Below are 23,288 nucleotides of genomic sequence, written 5' to 3'. Positions count from 1 at the left end.
GGTATAAGAGCGCCGCGGGGACACCCTCCCCCCGTGCATGTCTCCGGCGCCCTCCTTTCCTCGTCGCCTTTCTGACCGCGGCGTCTGCACGCCCGCCCTCCCCGCCTCTCCTCCCTCCCTCCCTCTCTCCGTCCCCTCGGCGCGGCGATGCGGTCGAGCCGGCAGCGTGGAGATCGGAGCGCGGTGGCCGGCGGCGGGTGTGGGGCGCGGCGGTGGGCGCTCTCGCGCTGCGGTGCGCTCTGCCTGCTGCTCGCCCTCGGCTGCCTGCTGACTGCCACCGACGGTGAGTGCGGAGCTGGGGCGCGCACCGCCGGGGTGCTCCCGCCGCTCCCCGCGATCGCTTCTTCCCTTTCACCTCTCTCGGTTGTTTTCGTGTTTTTTTTTTTTTTTTTTTTTGTGTGTGTGTGCGCCTTGTCTGGCTGGGGTGTGCTTTTTCTTTTGTGCGGGGGGGATTGGGGCTCCGCGGAGAGGAGGGGAAGCGCGCGGGGCCTCCGGGCTCTGCCTGCCATCACCACTCTCCGCCGCGAGGCACCGCTTCCACGGGCGGACAGAGCACGCATGGGGCGCTGCGGGTGGGCCCGAGCCCGCGGCCGGCTCGCCCCTCCCCGCCCCGGAGCGGCTCTGCCGGCAGCGCCGCGGTGCCGCCGCTGCTGCGGGAGGTTTGGCGATGCCTGGCGGTGAGGGAGGGTCTCCGCGCTGGGCTGCGAGGAGCCCAGCTCCGGGACGGCCCACCGTGCCGGAGGGGTTGTCAAACTACTCTGCAACTTCGGCTTGGTGGCATCCAGCGGCGCTGGCGTGGCTCCTTCGGGCCAGCTGTAACCACCATGGGGGATCTCCACCTGGCGGCGAGGTTGAGCCTTACCTCACTGAAGCCCTCGCGAAGCGGGCCGTCACAGGTAGCTCAGAAGGTGGTTGTTGCCGGTGTCGATGTGGTTACCTCTGCAGCAATGGAACTTGAACGTTAAGCTAGTTGCATGGTCAATTAAAATCATTTTCCCTTTGACTGGAGGGGTAATCAGTGAACGGACTTCTCTCTTTCTCCGGGAGACGAGCTGCTCTCCTAGGGGGGTGGTGGGCAGTTGCTGTGTGTTGTTGTACCGCATTTGAGCTGATGGCCTGGGAGCAGTGTGCTGTAATCTCCTGACCAGCGCTCTGAAGTGCACTGAAGTGTTTGGCTTTGGTTGTGTTCTCAACACATGCTTATAGAGAGTTAGGCTTTGTAGCCCCAGCAGTGTGCTGCAGTTTAGACATGGGGTTTGCTGGGTAGGACCCTGCCAGGAGACTGCCTCCTAGTTCTCCTACCGTAACTGAGAAAGAAGTCTGTGTTCAGACCATGCCTCCATTTCCTGATCTGTAGACTGCTTCCATGCCTTCTCTACAGTAGACACAGGCCCTTTGGTTATGCAGCTGTAACACGAAGGTTGGAGCTTGCTGGCACTGAGACCACTGGTGCGTGGTAGTTAGAAATCTTATGAGGAGCCAGGCATTGCAGGCAGCTCTAGTTGTCTGAGTTTCTTCATTCAGTTTGAGGTGGTGGCCTCCCAAAGCAGCTCTGCTTGTTCCTCTGTGTGTGGGTTTCCCAATCAGGATTGCAAGCTTTTCTGGTAGTTGGTGTCATATGACAGCACACAACTGTCACATGTCTGGCTGGCCTCAGAGAAGTAAACTGACAGTCTGCTTAAGGAGTGGAGACAAATGGTTAAGGCAGAGCTAAGAGAAAAAGCTTTGGATGCGTTAACTTAGTTGGAAATGGTAACTGATCCTTCATCCTGCTTTTAAGTTCGTTCCTCAGAAGTGGGTAACCTGGGAAACAGTACAGTGATATTTCTGACACTTAGCCTACAAGTAACTTGTAGTTACTTCTCTTCTACCTCTTCCACCCAACACTTATTCTAAAGAGGATGAAAGGTTCTGATGTATGACCAGCACATGCAGAACAGCTTTTGAATTAATGGTTGTTTGATATCAAGCTGAAAATCACTAGATGGCTAGCGACAGAAGCAGCAGCTGAGCTATGAGGCTGTTTCAAAGAATGGTGGATTAGAGTGGTAGCGTCTTGCTGAAATGTCTGCCTGGCATTGCAGAACTGTGCTTAGTGCAGGATAGGACTGAAGGTGGTGATCAGCTGGAACTTGCTGAGTGTGGCCTTCAGAGCTTGAGAGCTATCTTAAAGGAGTAGCAACAGATGATAACCTTGGTGGGTGAGTGTTTGGCTAGCAATTCCTTATTTGTTCACAGGCTGACAAAAGTAGTTGCTTTGGTAGGTCAGCTGTAAGAGAAATGGCACCTCTTTGGGATGACTCCTTGCAGTGATTGTAAAGTTACAGCTTTAACTCCCAGCTCAGCTCCTGTTCCATTTAGCTTTGTGGAGTGTTTCCCTGTTGTTTTTTTGGTCAAAGTGGTGTTACACTGCAAGTTACAATATACTGTGCAAGCCTTTACAAAGTTATTCTAGCTTGAAATAGCATAACTAAAGGCTGTGGGAGTTATTTTGGGATCTCCTGAGTGGCAGGCTTAGTCTAATAGTGCTCTGGCGTGCTATTTTGGGAATGGTTGGCTGTTCCCACTCTGAAAGCCTGGATAAGAACGTCTCAAAACTAGCAGGAGTCAGTCACTTTGTGTTTTAGCTAGTAATACAGAAATAACTAGAATGCTGTGTGACCAGGCGAGCAGATGTCTACTTCTGTTAGCAGCAATTGGACAGTAGGGTGATGCCAACTGATAGCAAGCTGATAGCTGTGGCCTCTGTACACGCTCAGCTGGCTGAAGTCTCCCCTCTGGCACTACTAGGCAAGCTGCTTGTATGACAGCTGTTGACCAAGCAGTGTTAATGTTGAAAACCTTGCGTTGGAAACTGCCTGCTGGTACAACTCCCACCCTGGAAAGGAGTGATGGAAGTAAAGAGTGTATGTGCTGATGTTCAGTTGTCCTGGCACTCCTTAAACAATTCCCACAAAACAAAATGTTACAGCTTGACACTGTCAGTGTTTTACTCAACCAGTAAAACTGCTGAAACATCAGAGCTCAATAAGCTGCTATTTCAAATCGTTTACTTACAGCATGAATTTACATTATACAGTTGGCAAGTAAAACTGCCCTTGTTCTCTTGCTTATGCTCTGTCCAGTGGTTGCTGTTTTCTAATGCTTGAGAGCTAGCAGTATAATGTGAAATGGATCTGTTTCAGAAAGTTTATTGGCTTCCCTTCATTTGGAAACTGCCTTGCATATTGCATGTCATACACCAAAGATATAAAATAGCAAGTGGAGTTCTGCTAAAATTAGATGCCCTATCAAAGCTGTGGAAGGCCGAAACGGAGCACCATTATTACAGTAGATCAAGGAGGAGCAGGAGTTTTGCATCATGCCATAGACATGTGCAGCCAAAACTTATGCATGTACTCACAGACTTGCATTACGTGGAACAGCTCTGGCTTCTCTGCTAAAGAGGCATGCTGCTGCTTTTACTGACAGTTGTGGCAGGACTTCAAGACAAAGCATATTCCCTTGAGGGACAGGGACATACCATTTCAGGATGGAAGATATTCTGGAGAGTTCACTTCAAGCATCTTGCACAACAAGAGTACCTGACTTAAGCATATTAATAATCAGGCTTAACAGTTTGGAGACAAGAGACTTAATTCCTGAAAGAAGTGATAAATTGTCTTGCTCTCTTAGCATTATGCTAGACCTAGCTTTAATAATGAGGAAAAAATACAGATATGTCATTGCACTTCCTTTTGCATCTACCAAGGAATGCCTCTGTGGGCCCTTGCTCATGGGGACTCTGTTAACAGTCAGATAGTGGGAACTATCTCTGTCCATTATTGTAATTTCTGTAACTTTGGGGCTATTACTGAAGTAACTTACATGATGAAAAAATGTTGTTCAGTTATAGAGCTGATATCTAAGCCACCTTTACAAACATCTTGGGATTGTAGTACATTAGCTTCAGAGTACTGGAATGCCAGTCCGGTTTGAAATTTAGTCATGTTTAAAAGTAGCTTGATCAAAGTCTGTGGAGGTTTTTAGAATGCAGAGACAGGCTGTAGGCAGCAGGAGCCTGCTCATGAGCATCCCTTTGCCTTGCAAACTTGACCCTGTCTTAAAAATGAAAGCTCAATATTGTGAACACTGAGACTGATTTACTACCATCTGGCAGGTAAACTGTTACACTGCCTAATCTCTGCAGTTCTACAGTGAAGGAAAACTTCTGGTTCTATTGTCGTGATTCACAAAGGTGACAACAATAAAATAATTCAGAACTTGGCATCGGCATGAAAACATCTGTTTATTGAGTATGGGATGCAACAAAGGAAATAGTGCTAAGTAGCACAGGGGCTCAGGTTCTTTTCTTTTCATTAAAGGTGCAAAAACAAAATGTGAGGAATCCCAGTTCCCCTGTAGTAATGGACGCTGTATTCCTTTACTCTGGAAATGTGATGGTGATGAAGACTGTTCAGATGGCAGTGATGAAAGTGCTTGTGGTAAGTAGTCAAGCAGCAGTAATCCCTTTGTGGCTGTACTCAGTAGTTTGCAGTAGGGGTTAACAGCAGAAGGTGGGTAAGTGGAGAGATGTTTATTCTGACCAGCATTTCTTACAGCTCTAATACAGGGTAGAGGAAGAATTGCATAGAAAATCTGGGGGACTATCTGGGTGTCCTGTATCAGTATGATGCAGCTGAATTTTCCTAGTCCCTGGAAGTCTTCTGGAATTGAGACAAAGGCTCATGACTGAAACTTTATTTGCTGGGGGTGGCAATTGTCTAGAATGCAACACTGTTTTTCAGTTTTTGCTTGAAAACACAGTAGAAGCTTGTTGCCGTTTGTATGCAGCTGATGGCTATTGCAAGGTTAGATGTCCTGTTATGTGTGAAAGTGGTTCTACTGCATTTCTTGTAAACACTGATTCTAGCTCTGGCTGCCAGCCTGATGGTTTTTGTTGACATGAAGGCCAGGGCAGATGACTAGACATACTTAGAGACAAGGCAGAACAGACTTCATATCCAGCACTGGTGTGGCTGGACTGCTGGTCTGCTTGAGTTATGCAGTTGGGTTACATAGTACCAGGCTTCTGTAATGACACCACAAATCAAATGCCTTGATAATGAGCATGAAGTTCAAAATCTGAAAATAGCTGTTAACAGACCTTAATTTAACTCATGTGTAAATGAAATCATGGCTTTTCTACCTACCTAGCTACTCTTCTTTAACATTAGCAGTCCTTCAGTATCTGTTTTTGGGAGTATAAGTGTTTCTGTGTGTTGTATAACTCTTTGGGAAGTATCAAATAGTGGTGGTGTTAGGCTGGTGGGGAGAAAGGAGAGAGAGGGGAGAGGGGGGAAAAAAACAAAAACAAAAAAAAAACCAAACCACCAGACATCCAAGAACTAAAGGTTGTTGCACTGGTTTCCTGGGGGTGAGGTAGCTAGTCTCTAGCTACCAACAGAAAAACTGAGATCTGGTATTAAAAAAGTGCCTGTCCTTTTCCCTTTCAGTGAAGAAGACTTGTGCTGAATCTGACTTTGTGTGTAACAGTGGTCAGTGTGTGCCAAACAGATGGCAGTGTGATGGGGATCCAGACTGTGAGGATGGGTCTGACGAGAGTGCTGAACTGTGCCGTAAGTGTGCCTTGCCCATCAGTGCAGGCAAGCCAGCAGGTTGTGCCCATTTGACTTCTTGCTTGCTTGTCACCTGACTTGCCTTTTTTTTTTTTTTTTTTTAAAAAAAAAAAAAAAAAGGTTTCACTTGTCTTGGAAATGCACCTCTATAAGGACTAGCTTGGCTTTTGGCCACATCAAGGTCTTGACAAGACTTACTGCTGATTAAAAGGATTCAGAACTGGGAAGTCTGCACTTGTACTTGGCTAAAGATAGCAAATACAGGATTTCTGTTACAACTAGAGAAGTTAAGCACAGCATTGCAGGCCTGTGTCTTGTTCAGAGTGATCACCATCCTCCAAGACAGCTACTTAACCAGGGCTAGCCATAGGAACTAAGTGACTGACTTTGAGCTGGGGGTACAGAAGCAGAAGTACTAATCTCTGACTATGAGATTAGCAGCCTCAGTCCTAAGTACAGTCCTAATCAAGGGATACAGGTCTGTGGGACCTGTGAAGCCTCATTCCTTATCAGTAGGACCTATGCTAAGGTGCAATCACTGTATTTCAGCCCTGAGTTTAACTTTACTTTGTATTTACTCTTGTCTACTACTGTGTATTACCTAGTCTCCTACAAATTTAACAGTTTGTGATATTCAATCACAAAAGCTACTGTGACAGAGATACTTTTAAAAGATGCTTCCTGTTCCTTTTTTTTTTTTTATGCTGAATACTATAGACTAATATAACCTCTTCCATGTTAGAGCCAATGATTTCATTGGATGCTGGCTGTGTTCAGAGCAGCAACCTTTCAGACTCAACTTTCAGGACAACTGCTAAAATCCAAGATCAATAGCTCTTAAATTTCAGAACTCTTAAATTGAACTTAAACTTTTTTCAATAGATATGAGAACATGCCGGGTAAATGAAATCAGCTGTGGTCCTCAGTCAACCCAATGTATCCCAGTGTCCTGGAAATGTGATGGTGAAAAAGACTGTGACAGTGGAGAAGATGAAGAGAATTGTGGTAAGGGATGAAATGGTGGCTGCATAACTCTATTTGAAATTGACTTGTCTGAAAAGGAGCTAGCTGGACAGTATACCTGGGAAGATAAATTTATTATATCACTATTTTCTTAAACCTATATGTATTGCAGCCCACTTAAAAAAAACAGATCTTTTCTAACAGTCCTCTACACTTTGAAATTAAGAAATACAACAGCGTAAGCTATTCAGCATCTGTCTTTTTCTCTGGCTAGTTTTGGGAATAGCTGTAGGCTTAGTTACATGTCAGATAAACCATCAGAATTTGTTCTTTTTACGGTTTCTTAACAGATAACTCTACTTGCTCCTTATATTAAGTTTGTCTCCTAAAGATGTAGCTGGGATTTGTGGCCAAGGAAGCAGCTAATTTACTACATAGCCCTGTTTTACAGTATTTTGCATGCTTATTTGAAAGTGTAGATTAGGGAAGCTGGGTTTCAAGCGTTAAGGGGCAACTTCAAGCCAGTCCACAAGTGAAGCCAAAGCTGCCTCTTAGGGTGCAGTGTTTGTGGCTTGTTCTAATGTTTTTGCTGTAAATGAGTTGCCTGAGGTGTCCTGAGGTGAGACAGATTTGCTGTAAGCAGAGTTACAGGGCTTGCTTCTACCACAGCTACCTTGCCTGGATGGCTTAATGAGGTACAGATCTTTGGACTTGTACTCTGCATCTGTGGGGTAGCTGTCTTTTTCAGCAAGCAAATGATTTAATCTGACAAGTATATCTACAGACAGCATTTCTAATGAAGTTGATAGAACTATCAGCCTAGGCATACTGAGCTGCTAGCTACGTTACTATAAAACCAGTATTATCTGTACCAACAGAAGTTCTGTGACTGCTTAATGTCACAGGACCAACTTTTGCAAGATCTTCATCAGCTTATCTTCAGTGGCCCAGGTAAATGAGCCACTACTATCCTGGCACAAAACACTTCAATTTCAAACTACAGTGCATGCTGACCATCTGGCTACCAATACCTTAGACTGTATTCCAGAGTTAGCAATTCTCTTACCTTCTGTCTCTGGTTCACAGGTTCTGAGCCTGTTTTCCTAAAGGCTAGCATGCTAAAGCAGAACAAACTCACTGCTTCAAAATTTTCACTCAGTAACTCAGAACTGATGTTTCTCACTTTCATGCTTAAGGCAAGGACAGCAGTTCATATGTCGTATGTGCCTTGTAGGTGGTCAGTAAGATTATCCCAGAGCCTTCTTTGTACAGGATATTGACCTACTGTCAGCTGATAGAGCAAAGAAACTGAAAAGCAAAACATGTTCTTTCAAAAGTCTTCTTTATGATAACCTGCTAATATTTTTCACTCCTGTTACTGCAGGCAACGTGACTTGTAGTGCAGCAGAGTTCACATGCAGTAGTGGACAGTGTATTTCCAAGAGCTTTGTCTGCAATGGTCAAGATGACTGCAGTGATGGTAGTGATGAGTTGGAGTGTGCACCTCCAACATGTGGTGTTCATGAGTTCCAGTGCAAGAGCTCAACTTGCATCCCTATCAGCTGGGTGTGTGATGATGATGCTGACTGCTCTGACCACTCTGATGAGTCTTTGGAGCAATGTGGCCGACAGCCTGCACCTCCTGTGAAGTGCTCTACCAGTGAGGTGCAGTGTGGCTCGGGTGAATGTATCCACAAGAAGTGGCGCTGTGATGGAGATCCTGACTGCAAAGATGGAAGTGATGAAATCAACTGCCGTAAGTTAACTTGGTCCTTCTTCTATAGGAGGTGCTCCTTGGCCCCTGTCTTTCCTTTGGCAGACTTCAGGAGTCAAACTGTCTAATGGCTGTCCCCACAGCTTCTCGGACCTGCAGACCAGACCAGTTCAGGTGTGAAGATGGGAACTGCATCCATGGGAGTAGGCAGTGCAATGGTGTGAGAGACTGTCTGGATGGCACTGATGAAGCAAACTGTAACAATGGTAAGTGTGCAGCTAATCAAGACCGAAGACTTGCAGAGTTGCTGAATCTCGCAGCCTCCTCATAGTCTTCATTATCTCAGTTATTCAGTGTTCTGGACCTGGCAAATTCAAGTGCAGAAGCGGAGAATGCATAGATATTAATAAAGTGTGTAACCGTCAGGGAGACTGCAAGGACTGGAGTGATGAGCCTCTCAAGGAATGTAGTAAGTGAACAAACTTCTTGTGCAGTGCTAACTACTAAATGATTTCTCAGCCGTCAAATGTTGGGCTGAAATACTTATGTGTATTTACTTAGTAGCAAAAATAAACAAGAGTAACTCAGTTAATAGAACTGTTCTTTATCATAGCCAAACTGACTATTGGGATGACTTTGTGACCTGGAGATACATGAGTCCATTAAACTCTGAAGGTTACAGGATCCTCAGTCTTATTCTGCTGATGCCTACTTATAACACAAGCAGCATGTTGATAGCTGAGCATATGTGGTCTTGAGGTGGTCTTCTTCAAATGACTTCAAGTACCACTGTGATCTTTCTCCTTGTGAGAAAGCAGATGAGTGTCTGGTACAGCACTCCATAACTAAGATTTCAGGACTACATATATATGCTGTTTAAGAAATGACCAATTCTTCTCTTCTAGACATAAATGAATGTTTAGTCAACAATGGTGGATGCTCTCACATCTGCAGAGATCTTGTTATTGGCTATGAATGTGACTGTCCAGCTGGGTTTGAGCTTGTAGACAGGAGAACCTGTGGAGGCAAGTATCAAATAAGTTAATAGTAAACCTACTAGTAATACTGTAGATGAGAACAAAATTTATTTCTCTTTACAGATATTGATGAATGCCAGAATCCTGGTATCTGTAGCCAAATCTGTATCAACCTGAAAGGGGGTTACAAGTGTGAATGTAGCCGTGGCTATCAGATGGATCTTGCTACAGGAGTGTGCAAGGCTGTGGGTAGGTACTGGCATAAGACAATATCTCTGAGCCTGAAGCCACTGCTTTGAAGTGAGGCAGTAGGTGATGTAAATTTTCATGGTACTGTAGTTGTGACACTAGTTGTGCTCTTAACAACGTAACTTGTACAGACCTGGACAGTCCTAGCATTTTGAATAATGCTATGACACAGCACTTAAAGCAAACATGTCTACCTGACAAACTTTCTCCTGGGGAGGAGAGCGTCCATCATAAAGGAAGAAAAGAATGGGGTATGGTACAGCTAAGATGTTTTTCAGCATCCGTTTCCAAGTGTGGACTGGCAGATACTAAATACAATTCATTAAAACTGTCTTGAAGGCCATTGGTATGTGACTTGATGTCTAGAAGCATCGATAATATATACTTTTTTTCTACAGGGAAAGAACCATGTCTAATTTTCACCAACCGACGGGATATCAGGAAGATTGGCCTTGAGAGAAAAGAATACATTCAACTAGTAGAGCAGCTAAGAAACACAGTTGCTCTAGATGCTGATATTGCTGAGCAAAAGCTTTTTTGGGCTGACTTCAGCCAAAAAGCAATTTTCAGGTAAATGGACTTGGCCTCTAACTCTTAGTGCTACCCTTAGCATCCTACATTTTACCCAAGATTCTCCTGTAGGCTCTTGTGCTGAGAACTAGATAACTGATGTCCATGACTAAGCAGAGCAGGTACAACCTCCTGGAGCTAGCATGTGTACACTTGTTGCACTTCCTTGTATCAGGTTCAGTTGTGAGTTTTTCTAAGGTATCTGTTTTACAAGTACATCTTCTAGAATGCACACAGCTCCTGGGCATGCAGCATTTTGCTGAAGCTGTAGTCTGTGGGGCAAAGAGGAGTAAAAGCAAGTAATTTTTGTTTTCCAGTGCTTCTATTGATACCCGTGATAAAGTTGGTACACACACTAGAATCCTAGACAACATATACAGCCCTGCAGGAATTGCTGTTGACTGGATTTATAAGAATATCTACTGGACTGATTCATCTGCAAAGACCATTTCAGTGGCAAGCCTGAATGGCAAGAAAAGAAAGGTTTTATTTCTTTCTGAGCTGAGAGAGCCAGCTTCTATTGCTGTGGATCCTCTGTCTGGGTGAGTATTTGTCCTCGTTCTCTGGAAAGAACAAATCTACCATCTAATCCACGTGTGTTTTGATAGCTGATTTACACAGCCTTTGTCTAGCTACTCGTTAGCAAATGTCATAATTTAAAAGTGATACTACACAGTACTATAGTGTGTTATGTAACATAAATTCTGCTTCACAGCTTTATGTACTGGTCAGACTGGGGTGAACCAGCAAAAATTGAAAAAGCCGGAATGAATGGATTTGACAGACAGCAGCTTGTGACAACAGAAATCCAGTGGCCTAATGGAATTGCTCTAGGTATGTTGAGTTTGTCTCTGTGCCAGAGGTAGTGTGGAGCTTTAGCAGTCTCTTGGGTACAGAAGCCAAGGTCATCCTTTAGAGAACTATTTTCAGCTTTTGATATTGGGAAGCTCTTGCATGCCTAGAGACACTACAAACAGGTGCAGCACTTCAGATGCTGAAGTGGTAACCTTCCCTGCACTGTTCTGTATCCTAGCTGAGGCACAGTGTGCTTAGGCAGCACTGCAGCAGTTTTTTGTATTCCCATATAATAAGAAACAGTATGGTAGCACTGCAACTATTCTTGAGTCTGTGGGTGTTGCAGCCTTCGCAGGAAGCTCTGGCAGTCTTGTCCATGTAGCCAATAAGTAGTGGTGTTTGGTATTTCTTTTCTCCTCCTAGATCTTGTAAAAAGCCGTCTGTATTGGCTTGATTCTAAGCTACATATGCTGTCAAGTGTGGATCTGAATGGCCAGGATCGTAGACTTGTGCTGAAGTCTCATATGTTCCTTCCTCATCCTCTTGCTCTAACAATATTTGAGGTAAGAATGGCTTGCTGCAGTACTTGTCAGAGCTCTTATTCCTAGTATGTGGCTAGCAATTATGGTGCTGAAAGAAACATAGAGATAATGGGAGGTAATGACTATTTTCTAGGATCGTGTATTCTGGATTGATGGAGAGAATGAGGCAGTCTATGGTGCCAACAAATTTACTGGAGCTGAATTGGTCACCCTAGTAAACAACCTCAATGATGCGCAGGACATCATTGTTTATCATGAACTTGTTCAGCCTTCAGGTAACTACTACAGTTTATAGTTATAACAGCATATACTTGCATGAAGCCTGCCGTGATTGTATGTTACCAAATGGTATCCTACCCCTGTATACTATCTAATTCATTTTGGTACTTGAAGCTTTCAGCTAGCCTAGCATCCCCACTGGGTTTGAGAGAGAATCTAGTTGCAGTTTTTCTTGCTTGGACAGAGCAGATATAACCTGCAGAGATGAACAACTTACTAGAGCAACTACTGAGCAAAAAATTATGCTGTACCTCTGGAGCATGAAAGCTCACTCCTGTCAATCACTTAAAATGAACCTGTACCAACAGGCAGGAACTGGTGTGAAGAGAACATGGTAAATGGAGGCTGTAGCTACCTGTGCCTGCCTGCTCCTCAGATAAATGAACACTCTCCGAAGTATACTTGTGCATGTCCATCTGGATATGTCTTGCAGGAGGACGGTCTGAGATGTGAAGGTATGGTAACAAAATTCTTTCAGGAGTTATGGGGGAAGAATTGGGAATCAGAATGCTAAACCTGTAAGAGGCAACAATGACAGTACAGACTGACAACTTTGCATGAGTAAATCTGATGTAACTCCTCTTGGAGAGGGTGGTCTTCTAGCATGTATTAAGCTGCCCTCCAAGTCTGCAGGTACTGTTCAAAGTCCATGCCTGGCTTCTGTATCATCATCATTTGCAATAAGACCTTGTGCTTCCACAGCTTTCTGCAGACAGCAGGCATGTGCACAAAGCATATCTGGTCCCTTTGTTAGAAAACTAGGGGTATAAACTAACATTGCTGTACAGTGAATCCACTATCTTGAAATGCTTATGGGCTGATCATGCTGAGCTTGTGTACCTCCTTTCCAGTTCCATGCAAACCTGCTGCTGATAGTACACTGAGCGCTGGCTGTGTGGCAAGCTTGTTTGTCCAGCCTAGTGGCAGTAGAATCTCCAAGGTGTCTCTTAATAAACTGCATGTCAATTGACTGCTCCAGTCAAAGCAGTGAATGTGAGGACATGGTTCTCCATTGGCTGAAGGTAGTGGCTGCTGTATAGGATAACTATGAATATCAAAGGCTGTATTTGACTTTATGGAACCAAATATTATACAGGGAGCCTGAAATGAGGAGTAGGGTGGCTTATATTTTCAATTACTTCAAATAGAGCTTATGCCTGTTTAACTGGCTTACTTGGTTCATGGAATCATTTTTGATCAGTACCTTCAGTGGAAGCTGTACTTACTGAAATAACTAATGTCAGTGTTTCCAATAAAGCTAACAAGCTGCATGACCATTCTGCCATCTGCTAAACATTTGCTGCCATGGCTGTCATAGTTAAGCCATTGCAGAACTTTAGGATTAACTGGGTTCTTGATTTATAATTAGTTTCAGGTACTGGAACAACTGTGGCTTACACTGAGACTAAAGATACCAGCACAACTGAAAAATCTCCAACTGTTGGACTAGTTCCTGGAGGTACTGGTCCCAATAACTCAGATTGCTAAACAAAAGATAAGAGAAATGCAAACTGACCTATTAGCATACTTGAAATCTTCTCCTTTGCATGCAAGTAGAAAAAACAAGCTACTTCATGTATGTAGTAGAGGTACAACAGCTGGAGTATGTGATAAACAGAATTTGTTTATTTATGACTGTATGTATGGAACCTGTAGGTTCCATGAAATGCAAAAAGCGCTCAAAGAAGGGTAGCAAAAAAAATTTCTTAAGATAAGATGAAGCCTCTTAGTGCTGTTCTTGTAGAACGTTAACCTAATAATTTGGAGCAACTTTTGGGCTTAATGTCTTAGTAAGAAATCTGAAAAAATCTGCTAGCTTGTGATTAAGCAACCTCATTACTGTATGAATTCTTGTGCAGGTTTCAACATCAGTAGTGTGGTGTCTGAAGTAGCTGCAAGAGGAGCAGCAGGAGCGTGGGCTGTTCTTCCTATCTGTGAGTACCATTTGTTGAGATCCCTTTTGGTGTGATAAGCTCTTCTTGTTCACAAGTTTGACTTGATGCTACTCTGTACTTAAAATGTGTCTCTTTCTAAAGTATTGCTGGCGATGGCTGCAGTGGCTGGCTACTTCATGTGGCGTAATTGGCAGCACAAGAACATGAAAAGCATGAATTTTGATAATCCCGTCTATCTGAAAACTACAGAAGAGGATCTCACAATTGATATTGGCAGACATGGTGGTTCAGTTGGACACACCTACCCTGCAGTAAGTAAACTGATTGACATGCCTGAGGTTCCAAGCTAGTCCTCAGACTAGATGTAGCAGAGAACTGCTGATTGACTTTCAAGATGAGGCTGGATCAGGCCCTGAGCAACCTGATCTGGCTGTGTATGTCCCTGTTCATTGCAGGGCAGTTGGACTAGATGACCTTTAAAAGCCCCTTCCAACTCCAAGGATTCCATGATTCTGTAAATTGGGAGAGGTGTCTGTTTTGGAAAGCAGAGGCATACTGACTGCTCGAAACTACTGGGCTGAATCAATTGAGAGCTCATACTTGTAATCAAGATTTAAGTCATAGCTGGCAACTTCTGCTGTATTACTCAGATGGAGTAAACCAGTGCAAGTTTTTAGCCTGCAGAACTAGCACATAATTCAGACTGCCCTATAGCAAAGACTTGCATTGGTTATTATTTTTTTTTTTTTGTCCTTTATTGGTAAAATTGTAGTTAACATGCTTCTTTTCTTTTTACAGATATCTGTTGTAAGCACAGATGATGATATGCTGTGAGCACTGGATCAGTAATCACTTTCAGTTTACTTTGTGTTTTACACTTACGGGGATGATAAACATGCTTGTGGCTGAAAGACTTCCTCCGTTCTTTGGAAGAATGAAGAAACTTTCTCTGTGTATGGAACACTTACATAATTTGCTGTTTTATACAGCTTAACAACCAACTCTGTAAATACCTGTCCACAACAATTCAGCTTTTAGTGGTTACTGTTTTATCAGTAACCCTTGAATTGGTCAGTCAGTAACACCACTGGCCAAATACAAAGCACTTTCCATAGAAAGCCATATTCCAGCCACAACTTGTGCTATAGTATAACAGCTGTACATATGTGTATATGCCACTTGTAAATATTTCTGGAAAATCACTATCAAGCACTTTGAAATACTTAAAATGTAAATTATTGTACACTGTCTTTTTCAATGGTTGGGGCAATGGCAATAGGAAAAAACGGGTTACTATGATTGCCAAAAATTTGTAAGCATAAGTAATTTTGTATGTATGACTGAAACAACCTTGTCTCATACCTCTTAGAGCTCTACAGGTATGAATGCTCTTTGGGGAAACCACTGTAAATCTGAAATTCAGAGAAGGGGGAGAAAATAAAAAAAAACAAAACCAAAAACTAAGCAGTTAAAGTATTGGTCTCCATTATTCTTCTCCCACTGTAGTGGAACATATCTCCAGAGTCAGTAAGAGTGTGAAGTGCTGGCTGAAGTTATTTCAGCAGTACCTAGACTGTGAAGGGAGTACTGACCTGACAGCTGCTTGAGCAGGGGTCTGACTGTGTTGTCTTTTATAAGAGTCCAGCTGGACAACTGGAGTAGTATTTTTTTTTTTTTTTTTTTAGCTACTATCAGTCCTCAACTACACTTCAGTGCACAAGAGGTAGTACTGACAGATGCTACATGCCAGAGGTGGGTATCAAAGCAGTATCAGTCAGGTAAATGTAAATGCCTTGCATAGTACAAGCTAGCAGTGATGCGAGTTGTTAGCCCTTATTCTTGATGGCAGCTACAGTGCAGATGGCATCTTAGTGCCTGTGTTTGCATGAAGGAATGCCAGAGGTGTAGCTTCATTATTCACCATGGCAGCCTGCTCTGGGAGTCTCAGAGCCAAAAAGCCCATGTTGCTACACCTGTGAGGTAGTGTTCCCTTCCCTTCTGGAGCAAGGGCACTGTCTGATTTGGAGTAGGAGGGGAGGAACTGATCCATTGTGTGAGTGATGCTGACCCTTGTACTTTATTGGTGCTCTGCCTTCAACAGATGAAGTAGGTGGACCTGCTGAGCTTTTCCTACTTGCTTGTACCTTGGGGAATTTAACTTAAAATGCAAGCTGAGTTAACAATTCACCTTAGATTGTTAATTTATAGTATTGGCTCTGATCACCTTTACTGCTGGAGCCTTTCTCCTGGGTGAACACAACAATTAATAATCTCTACAACTGTTCTGACTCTAGAAGGTGGAATTCATCCCCCTAGTAGCTGTCTAGTGCATTCTGTTTCTGTGTTCAATTTGGTAGCACCAGATCTATTCCTTGTATACTAGTGCAATAAAGAATGACAACTGAATTACCTTGCAGCTTCTGTGGTTCAAGTACTTTGTTCTGTGATTGGAGTCAAGAAATGCAAAGATTTTGATGTTTATGCTATGACTACTTTAGTAGTCTCCAACTTATGACTAGGGAAGCCATCTTCTGCTCACTCATTTTCTTAATGCCAGATTCATTTTTTGGATCTTGGTCTTGAATTGTCACTCCCATGAACTGTGCTGTGCTTCGTTGTGGCTAAGCCTAATGCAGATGTGATAAAATAGTTAACTTCTCTCCTAGGGTGAAGAAATTATTTCTTCTTGGATAAAGGTTTGAGGATAAGACATGGTCTAGAAGAAGCTAACATTTCTTGGTCTTGCTTCAGTAATGCCTTGTTAAGAATTCTCCATCAATTATACTCTAAAATAATAAGCATAAAAATCAAGACAGGACTTGGATTAGTTCCTGGACTTGGTTCTAATGCCTGTTCTCACTGTGCTTACATTTAGGGCCTGCTCTCTTGATGCTGTTCTGTGTATGTCTTGACAGATGAGGACAGTTTCCAACTTATGCAGATTTAGGAAACTCAATATTCCTTGGGGAGTTGAAGCTTTATCAAGCTATCTCTGGCAACTCTTGTATGCCTCTAGATGTTTTCTGAATCTGGAATAACTTGTAAATAAGAGATTGCAAGGAGACCTTTGAATTTTTTTGGTTAAGAATACTCTTTATCTCAGAAACTACTCAGGAAGACAAAGTGCCTTTAATTTCAGCATAATATGTGAGAATCATTAGTTTGGCTTTGTTTCTTTGTTTGTTTTGCTTTTTTTGTTGTTTGGTTTTTCCTGTTAACTGTCTAACTCAGGATTCTATGAAGTAGGTGTGCTGAAATGTGGCAAAATCTAAAGCTGAATTGTCAGCCAGCAGCTAAATGGAAGCAAAAAGCTTTGCCTTTTTAGTCTTTGTATGGAATATGTTTAACATCACTTTTCTTGCTAAAATTCCTTGCTGTCACTGGTGTCATACCAAACACCACATGGAATAATCAATAAAGGCACTTATTCTTGATGTTGACATTCAGTGGAAATTGAAACTTAAATCCTTTTTTCAGAATCTGAAACAGAAATTGTAAGCTCTAGGAATTTATCTCCTGATTTGATTTCAGTATACTGAACAAAGTTGTCAGAACAGTGCTTAGACACACAAGTTGTTTCTATAGTCCATAGGAGGCCTAACACTTCATACCTTCCCATAGCTGGAGGGAGGAGGGAAAGGTGTATAACAGCCAGTTACATAACACGGTCTAAGAGTACATAAAATGTACTTAGTTACAGATGGTTTTTGTCTCTTTCTCTCACACAGATTTTTCTGCCCTGCCCTCTATCGTTTTTTTGTGTGTTTTGAAATTGTTTATTTCTACTGCAGGCTTGGAAAGTAGTCAGGGATTCCTTCTGTATAAACCACTCCAACTTGCATAGACAAATGCCTTACTATCTTTGAACAATTTTTTTCCCCTGCCATCTGCATGTCTTTGACTCTGTTTTATTGCTCTGTCATGTGACTCTTCTGGCACCTAATGAAGGTGGTGTAGCTGCACAGAGTACTGCCTTTGCAGCAGTCTGTGGCTGTGTTGATGGCTGCTAAATGGATTCTCAGAGCTTATCCTTGTCTGAGCTCCTCAGCTGTGGTCTCAAGGGCTCCCAGAGCAATGTGATATTAACAAGGTCTTTGGTCAGGTTTCACGGATAACTTGGCTTCCTATGGCACCTGAAGAATGTATTGCCAACAGACGCATAAATATGACTTCAGCTGGTTACTGAAGTAGTATTTAAATGGTGTAATTCTTGTTTCCTATCTGAACTCAAAGCTCTATGGTTCTGAATACTTTTTATGTTTGATGTCTGCTAACCGGTATGAGTTCAGAACTAACTTTTAGGCTTTTTTTATTTCTTTCTCTTACAAATGCTCACATTTCTTTTAGCAGTGAATCTGCTCCCATACTTTTTTTGCCTGCTATTTGATGTGCCTCTGAGCAATAATGTAAAATACCTATAATGCTAGCAAAAGCAGATGAATATAAAGGGAATTGAAGTTGCTCAGTGCTTCGCTTCTTCCTCTTCTCTGTTTCTCTAAAAATAGCTGCTATGTACCTTTTTCCAAGCCAACTTGTATTTGCTTACATTCTTAATGAAAGTACCTATCTTTCTTTTCCATCAAATCTTTGCTCAGAGAAGATACACTTATCTTCACACTTATCTGTTTTTACATGAGTGCTGAATCTTGCTAGTTTAGGGAAGATGGAAAATAGAGACAAAGGCTCAGGCATGAAGAAATGTAGTGGGAGGCCTCAGATGAAGGAAAAAAAAATCTTGCAGCTGTAGCAGCACTCTTCTTTCAATAGCCTTGGGTGCGAGTGAAGGCCTGCCAGCATGCTATGGGATGTCTGTAAAGAAATACATTCCTCTTTATCTTGCCTTGTTTGACACAAATGTATTGAAAGTGACACAAGTATTGAAAGAACAGGCTTGGAGTGATCTGCTCTATTAAAATACATTCCTGGTTTACTGTTTTTCACTTTCATTGTCTTGAAAAAAAAATCTCAGATTTCCCCCGTTCAATGAAAAAACCTTTAAGAGAGAGGCTATGAAGTCACACAGCTTGCCTGCTGCATATCTGGGCATTTGAAAATCTAAAATATAGATTGCATGTTGAGTGATACTGGTCTTGATTCTGCCTTGCACAGTCCTATTCCAGACATGCACATACCTCTAGCAAGCTATAAAAACTTGCTCTAATTTGGACCTAATCTGTGGAAAAAAATCTAAATTCCACAAACTGTGAACCGATTACAGAAATCTAAAGTTAACTAGGACACTCCCTGGTGTGTAATGAATTGCTTGAACACAGGAAACAATGGGCACAAAGTCAAATTATTTGGAAAAACTGATTTAATAGGTTATGTTTGTTTGTTGCAGACATACTGTCATGCTAAAGGGTTAATACCCAATTCAGTGGTGCAGATCCAATTGCGTGGAATGGAATTTGTGATCACTCAGGGAGTTTGGCCATGCCCAGTGAGAACTCTTACCATTATGAATTCACTGATAGCATGGAGCACCTTCATCTCACTGCGTCTTGATGGACTTGTATGCTCACCCTTAAGAATTTGGCTGTGGAGTTTTACACTCTGCTCTGCTCTCCATGTATTCCAAGCTCCTCTGGTGGTGCTAAGAAGCTAAGGTTTGTAGATCTTGTGTTGCTTACAGAACTGCCATGGAACACACTCCACGGATGTTCACTGTGTTGCACCCTGAAGGTTTCTCCGAAGCTTTTCTTCTTTTAAAAGGGGAATATCCCAATAAGCTACTTCCAGTAATAATTTCACATAATCCACCCTGAGACTATAGTCACTCGAGCTTCACAATATTTAGAAGGAATTGAGGAGGTCACAAGCAGTCTTGTTCTGAGGATTAGAGTTCAAAAGGCTCTTGGGCTGCTCACTATTTATGGGATAAGATGGTTGACTCATTGTATTTAGCAGTACACTGTTAGCAGTCCTGAGCAACCCTTGAGCATAATAGCCAGGCTGGAGAAGGAGAATGGGAGTAGGAGGGAAAACACTGTCACAACATATCTTCTGCAGAAAAATTAAGTGGTTCTCAGGTACTTTTCCCTATGTTCTCCAGACATGATTTTTGGAGTTCAAACTTCAGATTATTCATAAATGAAAATGCTTTATTATTCTGTCAGTCCATAGGTTTCAAGAACTTGGATAGGAACTTGAGAGGATTAGCTTAATGTTCTGAGCAGCAATTTCCCTCCAGTGAAAGGTATTCGTTGTTGAAAGGCCCTTTGGAAATGGTCCCTGATCACTGAATATAGAGATTGCCATAACTGCATAGAAGCAGTGTTGCTCCTGTGTGGTCCCTCTTGCAGCTGCATGCAAGTGATAAATTGTGGTTTTGTTTGGGCCACTTTTACTTCATAATTTCTTAGGTCTTTATTGTATAAAAACTAATTTGTACATTTCTATCTATCACTTACCCTTTCTAATTCAAGAAAGCCTGTAAATTTGTGCCTATGTAACAGATCATGGTTAGCATAAACTCAGCATACGAGAGGGAAGGAAAAGGAAAAATTTTGATATTTTTAATTTGTACTTTACCTACACTAGTCCCCTAGGCCTAGGTACTCCTATTAGTCTCCATGATGAAATTTGATGGACACGTGAAGGGAAAGATCATGAGAAACATTCTGCATAGAGCTAACAAGTGTTGATTGCACCTTACCAACATGCCTACGGTCAGTCTTTCTACCCTGTCTTTTACAATATTCCTGTGTACAAACTGTGATACATCGCAGCTTGAAGGGGAGGACAAAGGGAAGGGAAAAAAGCGGTTAGGTGCTTGTGTTGTGAGGGATATGGTCAATGATTTGTGCACTGTGTGGAGGTGGGTAACAAGAAGGAATCATAGAATCACCAAAGTTGGAAAAGACTTCCAAGATCATCTTGTGCAACCATCCACCTACCACCAATATTTCCCCACTAAAGCATGTCCCTCAGTACAACATCTAAACACCTCTTAAACACTTCCATGGACAGTGACTGCCAGGCAGCCCATTCCAGCAACCTGACCTGACTCAGAGAAGTATTTCCTAATGTTTATCCAGAATCTCCCCTGGTGCAACTTGAGGCTTTTCCCCCTAGTCCTATTGCTAGTTACATGAGAGAAGAGGTTGACCCCCACCTCACCACAACCTCCTTTCAGGCAGTTGTAGAGAGCAAGAAGGTCTCCCCTGAGTCTCCTCTTCAGACTGAAGAATCCCAGTTCCCTCTGCCTCTCCTCATAAAACTTGTGCTCCAGACCCCTCACCAGCTTCATTGCCTTTGTCTGCATACAGCCCAGTGCCTCAATGTTTTCCTTATATGAGGGGTCCAAAACTGAACACAATATTCAAGATGCAGCCTCAACAGAGCTGAGCTGAATACAGAGTTCTGCTAGCAGCACTATTTGTGATGCAAGCCAGGATGCCATTGGCCTTCTTGGCCACCTGGGCACACTGCTGGCTCGTGTGAGCGCTGACAAAAACTCCCAAGTCCGTTTCCTCTAAACAGTCTTCCAGCCTGGAAGACTTCCCTCTATCCTGGGATGAGTCTTGATCAACATCTTTGTCAGGAATTCTGAGAAGTGCATAGAGGATGTGATTATCAGGTTTACAGAGGACAAGAAATTGGTGAAGAGGCAGAACACTGGTTAAGAGTAGAAGTGCTGTCTGTGGATACCTGAACATGTGTGAAGAGGTGTCTTGGTAGGGACCCCAGAGAGATGTTTCAGAGAAGAATACAGCCCTGAGAATCAATGGAGGGCAGAGGCTGTCTCCTCTGCTAAGAGCTCATCAGATCTCATCTGGGTATTGCATCTGCTTTGGGGCCACCAAAAGAGGAAGGATATTGATAAACATGGCCTTATTCAGTAAGCAGCCAGCAAGATGGCTCTAGGAGAGAGGTCTTGCCCTGAGAGAACAGGCTGCAGAAAGAAGCCACTTCTGCTGGGAAAAGCATCATTTTATTCTCCAGTTCCATCTGAGATGAGTAGCTCAATAATTTTACACTTCAAAATGTATTACTGCTTCAAGCTCTTGTAGTCTGCAGGTCATATGAAGATTGAAACTTATTTACTCCCTTGAGAGTATTCTTACTCTCTAGGAAGTAGTGATTTTCTAAATTTCAGCTTGTTCCTGAAGTGCTAAAAGGAGTTCCCATGTGAACCTTTTCCGAATAATGACATTTACTAAAATCTCAGTACAAAAATTCGGATTAGATGTGCAATTACTAATGCAAGAACAACACAGTCATTCTAATTTTCTTTGAAGAAGAAAAAGCTATCTCTTTCATTAAGTAGCAGTAGTAGGGGTGTTTTGGAGGGTTTTTTTTTGTTAGTTTCGTGATTGCTGGTTGTTGGGTTTTTTGTTTGTTTTTGATTGAGGAATAGGATAAAGTAACTGAGGGAGGAGTTGTCCCCGCTGAATTATATGTGAACTATTTGTTGTGATCCCTTCAAATTACTAAGTTCCCACTACCAGGTAAATTTTGCCTTAATAATAGAATTTGCACAGTTGCTTGGAAAGAAGTAGATACTGTCAAATAATTGAATGAGCTGCCAGTAGATGAATAGTTAGCTCTGCGTAACCCTTTTAATTCCTCGGACATCTTCATTGCTGATATAAATTATGTTAAGTGAACACAGACAAAGAAAAGCTGAAAGATTCTTATTTACAGGGAGCAGGATTTAAATGGTTTCATGAGAAAAAAGAAAACATGATTTTTTTAAGCTGGCAACCTAAATACAAATCACCACCAAATGGTGAAGGCTATAATTTTGTTGGCTGTTTCAGTAATTCAAAGATTACTTGCAGTCATCAAACATTTCTCCTTATAGGATACCATATGAAGGTCCTTTGTTGACCAGTGAGAATCCCTTGCTGGTGAGTGAGGAGGCTGTTCAGTGCTCCACGCATGAACGTAGTTCACTCTGACATGACTTTCACTAAGAACTATCCCAACACTTCCACCTGGTGTTCAGCACTTACACTTTGGGGAATGGCCTCTGCAAGCAGCTGTGAAATAAATCAGCACTAATGAAAAATAATCAGCACTCCTGATGTTTATTTTGTTCTTCTATTCATTGTCTGACACTTCAGTAGCAGCCAGTTAATTTAACGAAAAACAGTGTGGCACTTTTCAACATTGTGCTTTAGGGATAACTGAGAAAATGAATGTGCCTTTAAATTATTTTGGAATGGGAGGAAGCAAAGCATCCAGCCTGATCATGCATTCAAAAAGAGAACAGGAAAACCCCAATCCCTGAACCAGTGCAGGATACAGCACTCACTTCTAGCTGTTCTAGAGCTTGGGTTAGTCCAGAGTAACATTCACCATCCATCTCCCGAGTCAAAGAGCAAGAATAAGCACATCCTGGATGTACATCCTGGATTATTCTGATTTTCAGAAACAAATAAAAGTATTGGAGCATTTGACTACAGAGAAGAGCATAAAATAAATTAAAGCCAGAGGTTAAGCTGCCACATTAACTTGTCTTGCTTGGAATCACTCTTGGTTCAAACTATTACTTTATGAGCTGCAGTGAGTACAGAGAAGAGAAGTAAAAAAGATTCCCAGTCCCTAGTTTGAATATGAATGAAAGTCCAGAAGGTGAGTACAGCACAAGCCAGAAGAAGGGAATATATTTTGTTAGTGCTTTAATTCACTTTGGTGCTTTTCATTTGGTGCAAATTGGAAGGAAACGAAATCAATGACTA

At 42.5% G+C, this 23,288-nt stretch overlaps 1 protein-coding gene across 2 annotated transcripts; it reads left to right on the top strand.

Annotated features, from left to right (window-relative positions):
- Nucleotides 1-132: 132 nt before the first annotated feature.
- On the top strand, nucleotides 133-15,066 carry VLDLR (very low density lipoprotein receptor). 2 transcript variants are annotated; one of them, XM_042875193.1, is made up of 19 exons: nucleotides 133-283; nucleotides 4,365-4,484; nucleotides 5,496-5,618; nucleotides 6,501-6,623; nucleotides 7,966-8,337; nucleotides 8,439-8,561; nucleotides 8,642-8,764; nucleotides 9,201-9,320; nucleotides 9,396-9,521; nucleotides 9,920-10,091; nucleotides 10,409-10,633; nucleotides 10,807-10,925; nucleotides 11,310-11,449; nucleotides 11,562-11,703; nucleotides 12,016-12,162; nucleotides 13,077-13,166; nucleotides 13,567-13,641; nucleotides 13,744-13,913; nucleotides 14,401-15,066. In XM_042875193.1, the coding sequence occupies exons 1-19, from the start codon at nucleotides 148-150 to the stop codon at nucleotides 14,434-14,436; spliced, it is 2,682 nt and encodes an 893-aa protein (XP_042731127.1). In that variant the 5' UTR covers nucleotides 133-147; the 3' UTR covers nucleotides 14,437-15,066. The 2 variants fall into 2 exon arrangements, with proteins under 2 accessions (XP_042731127.1, XP_042731128.1); XM_042875194.1 differs by lacking the exon at nucleotides 13,077-13,166.
- Nucleotides 15,067-23,288: the final 8,222 nt, after the last annotated feature.

Source organism: Lagopus leucura, unplaced genomic scaffold, assembly GCF_019238085.1.
Source record: "Lagopus leucura isolate 7727_CA_CO unplaced genomic scaffold, USGS_WTPT01 Super-Scaffold_100014, whole genome shotgun sequence".
NCBI classification, from domain to species: Eukaryota; Metazoa; Chordata; class Aves; order Galliformes; family Phasianidae; genus Lagopus; species Lagopus leucura.
This window is presented reverse-complemented; position numbering and strand designations above follow the sequence as displayed.